The sequence below is a fragment of the Gobio gobio genome (genome assembly GCF_949357685.1).
Source record: "Gobio gobio genome assembly, chromosome: 21".
Taxonomy (NCBI): Eukaryota; Metazoa; Chordata; class Actinopteri; order Cypriniformes; family Gobionidae; genus Gobio; species Gobio gobio.
The window spans coordinates 28,716,856-28,731,446 of record NC_137117.1 but is presented as its reverse complement, the minus strand read 5'-3'; the positions used below and the strand labels follow the sequence as shown (position 1 = coordinate 28,731,446).

The window sequence follows — 14,591 nt, the reverse complement described above, 5'->3', positions numbered from 1 at the left end:
AAATAAATGCAGGCTTGATGAGCATAAGGATATATATATATATATATATATATATATATATATATATATATATATATATATATATATATATATATATATATATATATATATATATATATATATATATATACATACATACACACACACATACACACATACATACACATATACATCTCTCTGCACGGCCCTGCTACAATGCATACTTGTTGACAGCTTCATGTAAAAAAAAAAGTTGTGCACTCCTACAGTATTTACCAGTACTGTCTGGATTTGTTGTTTTTCATGAACTTTTGCCTTGTGCAGGTGGAAACACAGAGAGCTGTGTTTGGTGTGCCCCTGATCGACCTGAGGAAGAGTGGACAGATGAGGCTGGGTCTTCCTGTAGCGCTCATGCACATAGTGGAGTTTGTGGAGAAGCATGGTGAGTGCCGTGGCTCGTGTGTTTCTCAGTGTTGGTCAATGCAATAGCCTCATCTATGCTGAGATAATGTGTGTTTGTGTTTAGGTCTCAGGGAAAGTGGCCTGTTCAGGGTTGGTGGGAAGGTGAAACTCTGCAAGGAATTGAGGACAAGTTTTGATCAAGGAGGATTTCCGGAGTTTGACGGTGGGGATATTCCTACTCTTGCCTCCTTATTAAAACTTTTCCTCAGGGAGTTGCCTGGTGGACTTATTCCAGAGCTACACAGGACACAACTGCTGAAAGTGTTCAGGGGTAGGTGAAGCTGGGGTGGGGATGAGAACATTTTGGGTTCCTGCTGCACAACAAAATTGATTTAACTAAATCTTCTTGAATTCTTTATTGTATCTTGCAGATTTAAAAGAGGAAGAACTGAATCAGGCTGTGAGGACGATCCTGAACCGTCTTCCTGAGGAACATTTTAACGTCCTCTGCTACCTGTTGTTCTTCCTGTCCCGTGTGGCTGCAGAGAGTCATATAAATCTTATGACATCCAAGAACTTGTCAATAGTTTTTGGACCCACTATCTTTCAGTAAGTGTTTGTATTTGTGTATTAATCTGATATAGTCTGTAATTAAACGCACATTACAACATAACTCAAGGACTGAGGTGTCTATATAGTAATGTTTGTTATCTGTGTGTGTAGCGTTCCTCTCGGCTCCGCCATGGTTGAGGAACAGGAGCTGTGTAACGATTTGACAGAGCACCTGCTCAACAACCTGAAACATTTGCTGCCAAACATGTACCCTCATGCATCCACCGGCAACACAGCAGTGAGTTTATACTGTTATAAGTTTGTTTCAGATGATATTGGTATCTGTGTGATTGGGTTATGAATTTAATCAGAACATTGTTAAACTATTATTATTAGTCATTCATTGCTAGTGTGTAAGAGTGTATGAGAGATTTAAAATGCTTAGAAATGTGTTTGTGTGTTTGAGGAGGCAGAGGACTCGATTGATGAAGAGTGTGTCCAACACCTGCCACTCACAGAAATCAGGTACGTTACGTATGCTGAGAACACACACACACACATACACACACACACACACACACACACACACACACACACACACACACACACACACACACACACACACACACACACACACACACACACACACACACACACACACACACAACACACACACACACACACACACACACACACACACACACACACACACACACATGCAGAGCCGTGTTGTTAGCAAACAGTTGTTGATCAAATGTATGCACAGATCACATACACCCACAAACATGTACACATGGATGCTGGTCATTATGGGTTTTTCATAACTCATTTATCGTATAGTTCTTGTCAGACCTTCCTCATGCTTGTTCTGTGTATGTATTTCCAGATCAAAGCTGCCTAAAGTTGGACGACTTCGGCGATTGAATAAAAGATTAGGAAATTTTGTGAGAATGTTTTGCTCATGCTTTGGCAGGTAAGCGGCAGGATCTTTATAAAACATTTTCATGTCAGAGTGAGAAAGAGAATGATCTGGTTGTGCACAGTTATACAGGTAATGAATGTGTTGAGTGGACAAACATGAATTCTCTTTCTTTTTCATTCTTACAGTGGAGAGGCTTCTGTAGGAATGGAGACCTAGACATAGGTGACCCTGACCGCAGGACACTGAGGTCAGTAAGGGTCACTTGAAGACAATGAGGCTGGTGAAGGTCGTGGCAAGACATTCGGGCCGGCACCACAAGACATTCAGGCTGGCACCACCACGCACTGGGGCCAGTAATGGTCACCACACAGCACTGGGGCCACTGGGGCCAGTAATGGTCACCGCACAGCACAGCACTGGGGCCGGTAATGGTCACCGCACAGCACTGGGGCCAGTAATGGTCACCGCACAGCACTGGGGCCAGTAATGGTCACCACACAGCACTGGGGCCAGTAATGGTCACCCCACAGCGCTCGGGCCAGTAATGGTCATCCCACAGCACTCTGGCCAGTAATGGTCACCCCACAGCACTCTGGCCAGTAATGGTCACCCCACAGCGCTCTGGCCAGTAATGGTCACCCCACAGCACTCTGGCCAGTAATGGTCACCCCACAGCGCTCTGGCCAGTAATGGTCACCCCACAGCACTCGGGCCAGTAATGGTCACCCCACAGCGCTCGGGCCAGTAATGGTCACCCCACAGCACTCTGGCCAGTAATGGTCACCCCACAGCACTCTGGCCAGTAATGGTCACCCCACAGCACTCGGGCCAGTAATGGTCACCCCACAGCGCTCGGGCCAGTAATGGTCACCCCACAGCACTCTGGCCAGTAATGGTCACCCCACAGCGCTCGGGCCAGTAATGGTCACCCCACAGCGCTCTGGCCAGTAATGGTCACCCCACAGCGCTCTGGCCAGTAATGGTCACCCCACAGCGCTCGGGCCAGTAATGGTCACCCCACAGCACTCTGGCCAGTAATGGTCACCCCACAGCGCTCTGGCCAGTTATGATCACCGCACAGCACTGGGACCAGTAATGGTCACCGTACAGCACTGGGACCAGTAATGATCACCGCACAGCACTGGGGCCAGTAATGGTCACCACACAGCACTGGGGCCAGTAATGATCACCGCACAGCACTGGGACCAGTAATGGTCACCGCACAGCACTGGGACCAGTAATGATCACCGCACAGCACTGGGGCCAGTAATGGTCACCTCACAGCACTGGGGCCAGTAATGGTCACCCCACAGCACTGGGGCCAGTAATGGTCACCGCACAGCACTGGGGCCTGTAATGATCACCGCACAGCACTGGGGCCAGTAATGGTCACCACACAGCACTGGGGCCAGTGAAGGTAACCCCAAGAAACAAGGGCTAGTGAGGGTCACTGAAAGACATTGGGGCTGGTGAGGGTCACTGGAAGGCACTGGAGATGGTGATGGATGATAGCGTGTGATTATGAAGATACAGAGAACTCTGCAGCTGATTTCATTAAAAAGCTTGTCATCTTCAGTCGATTAATAGTGACTCTCTTTTTTCTTTATTAAGTCTGTACACAGTCTTTTGTTTGTAGTTGTCCAGGCAAGATTAATTTACAAAATGGCAAATTTTAAAAAAGCCCATATTCTGCACTCCAAAGTTTAGCTGTTTACACTTACATTTATTTACACCAAAATAAACACACATTTCTGAATATCATAAATTACCTTTTAATTGGCCTTAATATTTTAAAAAAAAGTTTAATCACGTTTATTGGTGATTAATTAACATTAATATGGAAATGTTAATATGGGGAAAAAAATATGTATAATAAAATATCTTCCTGAAACTCTCATGAGCTCAAGGCGAGCAATTAAATAAATATCCTTGTCCTTCGCGTTACTAACACAAGTAATCGCCTTTAGAGTAGTAATAGAAAAGATCTGCATGTGAACAGATGGTCTCTTGATTAAGTTTGATGCTGTTGCAGTGAGCATCTTCCCGAGGACGTTCCTAAACCAGCACTGAACGAGCAGCATATGAATCGGAGGGACATTGTTTTCCTGTGGAAATACAGGTAAGGCAACTCATTTTTCCATTCGTTTACAAAATTATCCTCAAACATGTCCGTGAAAAGTATGAGTAACTGTCGCGTGGCTGCGTTTTGTAAGTCCGCGACCTAGACTACAAGGATGAAAAAAGTTATCGATGTAGGCAACATAATACTAAATGTAAAGGTAACGCATTAGCTTTCCCCCCGTATTTATAGTAACCATAAACAGAAATAGCAACACAACACACTATGAAACTAGGATATGAGATTCTCAAATCATGCAGCTCCTCTTTAGTCTTCATCACAATTACGTGTTAAACAGTCAGAAAGTGTCTAAATTAATAACAGTTATTTAAGCAATAGCAGATTTTATAATTTTTTTAGTAGCCTATTGGTTTGAATACGTTAATAATGGAATTATTTATTTCTTCTTATCTTTAACTTAGCTACGACATCAAAAATAGATTGTAAGACTATTCATTTTTAGTTTTTTTTTTTCTATTTTATTAAAACCTAAAGAAATTAGTTTAAACCAAAGTAGTCATCCTTGCATATGCTTCATGCTAACATCATGTGTTGAGCTAATATACAGCCTAGAGTGTTTTCTTATTTTGTTTACCTATTAATTTCACATCCTCTCACTTGCATACATGTTGAGCTGGAAAGCAAGTGGATCTGGGCAGATTTGCAGTTTATTGTGAAGTTGCTTCTGTGCTGTAAAATGTGTGAATATTATGAATGTAATTCTCCATTTTTATTGTTATATTCCCAGAGAGACCCGGAAAAGCACCAGGGAGCAGTCTTCCATTGTCAGGTACTGAGCACTTATGCGTTTAAAGACCCTAGCCATGGCAGAGTTGCAGATAGGGAGATGGAAGATCAGATTAACCCAGGGACTTGACAGTAATACTGACACTGATCAGTAACAGTAATTCTTTTCCCTCACAAGTGTCCTACTAAATTCAGCCATCCTCTTTCTTTCTGAAGATCTACCAGTTTGACTTTTGGGGCAGATGATTAATATGTATTATTAAATACACAAAGCGTCATAATATTTACATTTCTTGTTATTTTACCTGTGTTTTTGCTTGAATCTTTGGTCACATTATGCTGTTTTTAAATATGCTATTGAAATAGGCCTTAAGTAGATATATATTATGCATGTACAGAAATAAATATTTATTGAAATAATGATCAAGACAAAATAATGATACACTCCTTTTTTATCTTAGGAAAATGCAAGCATGTCCTGGCAAACAGAAATCTGCATGAAGCTTGTCTACAGGAATAAATTAAGGCAGAAACCAAGGGCTCTTCTGCTTTTGTGTGTGTGGCTCCTGTGCTCACAGTCAGTGTCCAGCAGCAACCAAAAGTCTCGAGGGCAAACCGGTAAGCAAAGCCAAATAGTGCAACATCTCCCTCTCTCTCTTTCTCCCTCCCCCTTTTGTCATTCCCCTTAGGTCTCATTACACACACTGGACACACAACTATATGGCCCTGCTGGGAGCATCAGACCACTGCTAATAACAGCTAAAGAACCATTTGCCACCCAGTTATAACTCATTCAGTCATGAACACATTGAATCTAAAAGGTCATGAGGTGGCTGCTATTGCGTTAAAGTATATATTTACACCATAAAAAGTCAAATATTATATTTTGATATTATATTTAATATTAAATATAATATTTTACGCAAACGCATGCATAAATATACATATATATATATGCACATGTGTTTGTCTATAATATTATATTTTATATATATATATATTTATTATAGACAAACACATGCGCATATATATGTATATACAGTAATTCTATTATTTGACTTTTATGGATGCAAATAAATACTTTAAAGCTATAGCAGCCACCTCATGCATTTTTCGACTATTTTATTAACATTTTAAATTAGCTTTTATTTTTATATTTTTAGTTTTCATGTCAAATCATTTTGTTATGAGCTTCAGCTTTTGTCTTTTTTTTTTTATGGCTATTTTTGTCAAATTTATTTGTATTTCAGTTTTAGTTAGCTTTATTTCCAGGTTAATTATTTTAGTGCTTCAACTTAAATTCAGTTTATTGCCAATGCAACATTTCTAATTTTCATTTAGTTTAAGTTTTTGAGCGTTTGACGTATTTGAGCTTTATTTCAATGAACAGAAATGTTTTTAATAGTTTTAGTTTTAGTTAATGATAATAACCCTGATATATAGATGGTGTTCTTGTGACATCTTGACATATAAAGTGTTTTAATACAGATTTATTTATTTTATCATCTGTATTTACATTGGTCTTTATATATGTTTATATGTTATGTTTTAATATTTATTTCTGTGCTGCTTTTAATAAAGTCACTGGATTACAGCTCACAGTAATTGTAGTGTTGTGTATGTCCATGTGAGGGCGCCAAAACATTAGAAAAAATGTTATCTGTGCCTCTGTTTTCACAATATTTTAAGACGTGTGTATGCACAATATGCCATATTCTGCGTGAAATAAAGCTGTCCTGTCTCTAACTGTCTGTCTGTCAATTTAAGGTCGGTCTGAAGTAAAGCCGGGTACATGTGAAGTGGTGGTGGCTCATCGGTGCTGTAATAAGAATAAAATAGAGGAGAGGTCTCAGACGGTCAAGTGCTCCTGTCTCCCTGGACAGGTTGCTGGGACTACCCACACCCAACCTTCATGTGTAGATGGTATGTCTGTATCTCATTAACCTTTTACTATTGTACACTTTGGGTTTAAGAATAAATGAATCAAGGGTAACTGCATCAGTCACAGCTTTTTCTATTGTTGTGTGATGCTGCATCTACACCGATAGGTGTCAATAAAGTCCATGATAACTGTCATATTGGTCAAAACAAACAAAAAATTACTTGGTACAGCATAAGCTGCAGTGATCGTTTGCAAACACTTGTTAAATTTGTTTTAGTTTCAGAAACGGGCTGCTTTTGATTTAAAACTCCAGCAACATTGGCTTTCTCAAGCTGTCACTCTCCTTAGATTTAGGCTTCGAGGTGTGAATCTAATCCTGCTCTGACAGTTTGTTGACTTTTCAATCAACAGATATTTGAGGGGGATTTACTGCCTTGCACCATTTCTTGCTGTAGGTATCTCTGTTTTAAGTTTTCTGCTGGAAATCTTTTTGTGAATTTTTTTTAGGCATGCACAAATGTTACAATTCTGGCTGATACAATAAACTAATAATTAATTAACTAACTAACTAACCAACGAATGACTGATATTAAAATTCTATAGTGATTTGTTTAAATAAATGAAAATGTCTTTATTACCTTTCATGTAGAGTGTAATACTACAGTATATTATTAGTTATGTATATAGAATTATTGTCTCCCAAAATAAAAAAACTGATTCTGAACTGCCTGAAATGAGTCGTCAGTAATTCTAGCCTTCCTGCAGGAACATACAGTGGGAAGAACAAGTATTTGATACACCGATTTTGCAGGTTTACCCACTTACAAAGCATGTAGAAGTCTGTAATTTGTATCATAGGTACTCTTCAACTGTGAGTGACGGAATCTAAAACAAAAATCCAGAAAATCACATTGTATGATTTTTAAGTGATTAATTTGCATTTTATTGCATGATATAAGTGTTTGTGCTTTCCTGTAGCTCAAACAGTAGAGCATGGCGCTAGCAACGCCAAGGTCGTGGGTTTGATTCCCAGGGAAAGCAAATATTGACAAAATGTAAAATGTGTACCTTGAATGCAATGTAAGTCACTTTGGATAAAAGCGTCTGCCAAATGCATAAATGTAAATGTATTTGATACATCAGAAAAGCATAACTTAATATTTGGTACAGAAACCTTTGTTTGCAATTACAGAGATCATACGTTTCCTGTAGTTCTTGACCAGGTTTGCACACACTGCAGCAGGGATTTTGGCCCACTCCTCCATACAGACCTTCTCCAGATCCTTCAGGTTTCGGGGCTGTCGCTGGGCAATACGGACTTACAGCTCCCTCCAAAGATTTTCTATTGGGTTCAGGTCTGGAGGCTGGCTAGGCCACTCCAGGACCTTGAGATGCTTCTTACGTAGCCACTCCTTAGTTGCCCTGCCTGTGTGTTTTGGGTCGTTGTCATGCTGGAAGACCCAGCCACGACCCATCTTCAACGCTCTTACTGAGGGAAGGAGGTTGTTGGCTAAGATCTCGCGATACATGGCCCCATCCATCCTCCCCTCAATACGGTGCAGTCGTCCTGTTCCCTTTGCAGAAAAGCATCGCCAAAGAATGATGTTTCCTCCTCCATGCTTCACGGTTGGGATGGTGTTCTTGGGGTTGTACTCATCCTTCTTCTTTCTCCAAACACAGCAAGTGGAGTTTAGACCAAAAAGCTCTATTTTTGTCTCATCAGACCACATGACCTTCTCCCATTCCTCCTCTGGATCATCCAGATGGTCATTGGCAAACTTCTTCCATTTTCTAATAATTGCGCCAACAGTTGTTGCCTTCTCACCAAGCTGCTTTCCTATTGTCCTGTAGCCCATCCCAGCCTTGTGCAGGTCTACAATTTTATCCCTGATGTCCTTACACAGCTCTCTGGTCTTTGCCATTGTGGAGAGGTTGGAGTCTGTTTGATTGAGGGCGTGGACAGGTGTCTTTTATACAGGTAACTAGTTCAAACAGGTGCAGTTAATACAGGTAATGAGTGGAGAACAGGAGGGCTTCTTAAAGAAAAACGAACAGGTCTGTGAGAGCCGGAATTCTTACTGGTTGGTAGGTGATCAAATACTTATGTCACGCAATAAAATGCAAATTAATTATTTAAAAATCATACAATGTGATTTTCTGGATTTTTGTCCAGATTTTTTATTTGGATTTTTGATTCTCTCATAGTGGAAGTGTACCTACTTGTACACTTGTTCTCTGTAATACTTGTTCTCCCCACTGTACGTAGGTGTGTAACAAATTTGCATAATGCCGCGAACAGCATCTACTTTGACCTGCCCTCAAACATTGTAATAACACTGTATCTGAGGTCTGGAACAGTTGGGTTCGTGTTGTCGACTTGTCGAGAAGACCTTGTTTTCTGTGATGTGAAAGCGAATCACTTTGCACGGCAAAGGATGAGGTCTTGGGCTTGAATTGATATGGTAAAACCAACACCATCAGTGCTAAGGAAGCATCCTGAAACCCTGAAATTCAGATATGGTAATGGCCGTTTCGAGGCAGAATAGAGTAAACCTAGTCTCAGCCTCAGACGTGACTCCCAATGACCGTTGGCTGAACGTCTGATACATATGGCACACTTTTCTGGAAATACTTCAGGATTTTCAAAGCCGCTATCTGATTGGTTGAATTCTACAGGATGTCCGAGAGATGTGTATGTTGCGTTATTTAATGGTCCGCATGGAAACAAAGCTGTCATGATGCCAAACCCACGTGTGGAAGAAGAAAGCCGTTGAGTTTACAACTGTTATAATGAGCGCTTACCAGGATCAACTAAACGCCGGATTTTCAAAAGTATGTGCAGTTTGTGGCTCCATTGTTGCAGTAAACTTGCACAAATTAATAATTTTTTTAGATGCGCATGCCAGCCTGTTATTGTAGGGACATCGAGTTTACATTTTCACGGCCCTAAACATGATGCTGAAAAAAAAGAACTGTGATTGGTTGCGTTACATGTCAGTAAAACATCCTCTTAGGCGGTCCTCAACGAATGAATGCTGCGTTGGAGTCAAGACCCTCTACTGTTAGTCTGAAGATCTGGCTAAGCTAGACTAGAGTAAACCAATCACAACAGACTGAAGAATCTGACCAATCAGAGCAGAGTAGACCAATCACAACAGACTGAGCCATCTGACCAAAGTTCAGTAAGAATCCTTTATTTAACCGTTTCATACTCTGAAAAAAAGAGGTGATGCTGCAACATATATTATGAGAAAAATTATTAGGATTATATTATATTAGGACAATAATTATATTATTAGGAGACCTCCAAAACAAAATTAGGAGCCTTTAAAATGTATAAATGCTTCTTTAAATGCTTCAAGTGAATTTAGGCATCATAATGTAAAGTGGTTGTAATGAAAAATGGATATGTATTTTAAGATTAGCTGAAGCTTACATTTAACAGTGTTATTAAAGATGAACTTTAAATGGCTATTAGATGATGAGCATGTACAATTAAAGGAATAGTCCACTCAAAAATGAAAATTAGTTTTTTTTAAAAATCATTTGTTCACCTTTGTCATTCCAAACCTGTAATGACTTTCTTTACAGACTAGATATTTTAAAGAATTTTGAAAACCAATCCATTCTGGTTCGCTTTGACTTCCACAATGGAAGTCAATGGGAACCGAAACTGTTTGGTTACCAACATTCTTCATAATATCTTCTTTTGTGTTCCCCAGAAAAAGGAAAGTCATACAGGTTTAGAGTAAATGACAATTTCATTACATTTGTGGGTGGACTTTCCTTTTAAATATCCATATATTAAATATCCTTAAATGTCCAAACATTATGGTAATGATGTGTTGTGCATCCCTTAATCATTTGAATGAATATGAATAATATTCCTTGATAATATAGCTACCCTATATAATAGCTTTTTTTTGCACATCGGCCACTTGAGCTTGTTCTCTTATCTAGTCTAAATGATAATGCAGAATCATCCAGAATTGGATTCATAGTCATCATAATTCATTCTTAGATAAAAATTTCAAGAAAATAGTTTTGAAAGAAAAATCCAGATGTAATGCCACATTCACTTTCATACATTTTCTCATATCTACAATATCCTTATATCCTGGTGCCTCGGGTGCACATGTATTGTGTTACACAGGATATTACCCTTTTACTTCTTCAAAAGAAGCTGCTGACTACGTATGGATCTCTCCCTGAATATCCTGCTGAAAAGACCAGCATGAATTTTCAGACCAGCATTGTCTTTCTGACTAAGCTGGTTGACCAATGCAAGTCTTGCAGGTTAAGATCATTATTAAGCCAGCACATCAGCGACCCATGCAGTGGCCGTGTCCAAAAAAACACAACATATGCTGTTGTTTTTTTCCTCAGCAGGGCAGTTTTGTCAGCATTGAGCATTAATCAGCCATTGCTTGTGTCTTTTTGTGTAGTTCCAGCATGCAGGTTTGTCTCGCTGTGTGGGTTTGAGTGGGTTTATGTGCATCTGAGAAGTGGGCATGAGCTTATGTGGGTGTAGTATGGTCATTTTTGCATGCCTCTGGGAAGATTTAACAGACCTCAATATTTCACAATTTCAGTTATTTGTGATTTTGTATTATTATTATTATTATTTGTAGTATTCTTACTATCTCTGGAATACTTTATTCTTTCTGTTGTGGAAAACATCTTGACCATTGACCGTTGTCTCTGGCAAAAAAACATTTGAATTTTATGTCTTTCTTATCACTCTGCAGTCTCTTTCATCTCACATAATAAAATAATTTCAACTCAAATCAGTATTTTACGTCCTTGTTATATTTGTTTAATAAGCAGCACAATGAAGTCAGCTGGTTATCACAAAATAATCCCAACGCCATTCATTATCTGGGTCTTGATCGCCCTTGACCAGCTGACTGTACATTATCCAGTACATGAGAGAACTGATACTAATTAACACACTAGAAGGTTGACAAGAACTCAGACATGAACGAAACAGAAAACACACTGAAAACCAACTCTGATTTCTGAAGGATCATGAGACACGGAAGACTGAAAATTCAGCTTTGCCATCATAGAAATAAATTGCATTTTAAAATAGTTATTTTAAATTTTAATAATTTTCCACAATAGGGCTTTTGTACTATATTTTTGATAAAGGCAGCCTTGGTGAGTATAAGAGACTTCTTTCAAAAACCAAAAACTTACCGATCTCAAACTTTTGAACCTGTATATCTTTAAAAAAAAAAGTCATCAATTCCTTGGTGGTACTGCATGCTGTTCCTGCATTTCACTCCGTTTTCTTTTAATTCCCTCTCAGCGTCAATCGTGCGGATGAAGTGGTGGTGTCAAATGGAGCCATGCTTAAATGGTGAAGAGTGTAGGGTATTGCCTGACCTAACCGGCTGGTCCTGCAGTTCTGGGAACAAAATCAAAACTACCAAGGTGAGTTGTAAGGCCTGGTCTTTGGAGAGAACCCACTGTTACCTAGAAATATAGTCAGCAGTTTGACCACGACCACACACATATCAGAGCTTCATCACCAGATGTTTTGGGCTGAATGTCCCAACTGTGATGCTTATTTGTACTGCTTTCTATTTATTCATTACTAATTCTACAACGAAACATCATGAAATATCATCTAAAGTGCATCTTGGACCTTCTTCCCCGTTTAGGTCACGCGGTAAAGCAACACTTCTGTGGACATGCGATGACAGCTCATAATTTCACAGGAGCATATTTTAAAATCAAATCTGCAAATGTCAACAAAAACGCTTGAGCAGAAACATGTGAACTGTGAACTAAGACTGAGAGAAGAGTTCAGATGATGCAAGGCATTGGGTTGACAACCCAAATACTTCTATTTCAAAATTATGTTTCCACAAAAATTTTGATCACTACAACTGTTTTCAACATTGATAATAATAATATGAAATGTTATTGCAATATATGTAAAGCAAATCAGCATATCAGAATAATTTCTTAAGGATCACGTGACACTGATGACTGAACTAAATATATTTTACAATATTACTATTTTTACTGTGTTTATGATCAAATAAATACAGCCTGGATAAGCAAAAAACTATCTTACAGACCCCAAACACTAGTCTACATTTAACAGATATTTCCCAAAGTATCTTTGTTTTGTGTTTCACAAAAAGTCATACAGGTGTGGAACAACAGGAGAAATTGTTGACAAAAGTATAATTTTCCGGTGTACTATCCCTTTAAATATTTTTGGAAATCATAGGTACCTACATATGTTTTGTTTTCTCTCTCTCCATCTTGATTAATCCATGTTCCCGAATTGTAACCAAGTTAACTCTGATGTTGTTTTTGCACAGCAAAACTTCTGAATATTAAGATAAAGCCCCTACCTGCGCACATATACACAAACACACTGCTCGTCTCTTCATTTTCATCTGACTGACTTGACACCACCTGCAAGTGGAGGCAAGTAAACATGGAAGTTTGGAGCAAAACAAGCCCTGTTTGATATGGAAATAGAACAGAGGAGTGTGAGAGTGTGTGTGTTTATCTGGATGTGTGAGAAAGACAGATGGAGAAACAGACTATGCTGGAGCCCATGTGCTCCTAAGTTGTAGGTTATTATCATATTAGAGTTTATTAAAAAAAAAAAAAAAAAAATCTTTTTTAGAGGGGGGGGGGGGGGGGATTTCGGTTGGGCGGTTAGCTTTTTAAATTATGACTGTTACCACAGTGAAATTATGTATTACTTTCTTTACACAAACAAACGTAGGGGCTCACTGCAGGTTCCAGTCTGTTATTAATTCACACCTGGGTCACCGCTGACTGTTTTGAATGATTTATCATAAGGCTCATTAAAACTGATGACAATTCACTGAATTAATTGTGTGTTCCAAATGTAAAACTCTAATAAATATATATATATATATATATATGTATGTATGTTTATTCATTAACACTTAAAAAAAAAAATATATATATGTATATATATATATATATATATATATATATATATATATATATATATGTGTGTGTTCTATATAAGACATTCATTATACAACATATAGACATTCTATATAACATTCATTATTGAGGTGCCTCTCTGTATCGTTATTTAACCATGAAGAATGTTGGCATTTTTTCAGCTTTTCGCTCTGCGGTACCCATAAAATTATACCTGACAGTTTAAGTGGCAAGAGGCAAGATAAATTTAAATGTATTTCCAATAAACACATTTCAGTTTTAATGACACAGAACCTTCCTGGAAAGAGTAATTGTTCTGTGTGGAGATTCAGAAAACAGGATATTATTTATGCATGCCGTGCCTGGCATCAGTCCCCTGGGGAGGGCCAGCACGCTCCTGTAGTGTTTTAGAGGAACCGAGGACAGTGGATGTAAGTATACCTGCTTGAATTTAAATGATGTTGACATCCATAATGAACTTAATGACGGGGTGCTTGAATTTCACATTCTCACTCTTCTGGTTTGCAACGTTGTTAAGAGTGCCGCTGAATAACTCGATATGCTCATTGTTTGCATACTTTAAAATAAGGAAATGAGGAACCCATGCCAACACGCTATGCCAGCATCTTATTACATCCAGCAGTGAGCGGAGGAAGACAGAGAAAATTGTTTGGCTCTGTGGGAAATAAAAAATTCAAATTATGAACTACTTTAGACCAGCAATCTGCCATTACCAGGCTCAGGCGGATCCCTCTTTTTACAGGAGAAAATTTGCATGAATGGTTGTGGGGGCAGTCCTCTCAGATTCAGTATCTTATCCAAAATGTGTGTTCATCGGTCAGATAATTACCCAAACCCGTACTTACATTATACTCACGATGGGGCAGAGAAAAGGAGGCTAGAGGAACGCATCATGTGACACCTGTGTGCTCTTTTAAAGGGACAGTTTTGAAAAAATTAAGGAGTTTGCACAACTCTGTTTTCAACTAAAAACAGGGCCTGAAAATGCAAACATTTGAAAACGGGTTTCAAAGTGCACATTT

At 38.9% G+C, this 14,591-nt stretch overlaps 1 protein-coding gene across 1 annotated transcript; it reads left to right on the top strand.

Moving 5' to 3' along the window:
• The first annotated feature begins 3,864 nt into the window (after window positions 1-3,864).
• Window positions 3,865-13,226, top strand: LOC307117147 (chemokine-like protein TAFA-4). Its single transcript, XM_079801870.1, has 6 exons — window positions 3,865-3,974; window positions 4,723-4,764; window positions 5,183-5,339; window positions 6,489-6,644; window positions 11,915-12,039; window positions 12,270-13,226. Exons 3-6 carry the CDS (start codon window positions 5,195-5,197, stop codon window positions 12,279-12,281), a joined length of 438 nt encoding a protein of 145 aa, XP_079657996.1. The 5' UTR covers window positions 3,865-3,974; window positions 4,723-4,764; window positions 5,183-5,194; the 3' UTR covers window positions 12,282-13,226.
• The last annotated feature ends 1,365 nt before the right edge of the window (window positions 13,227-14,591 follow it).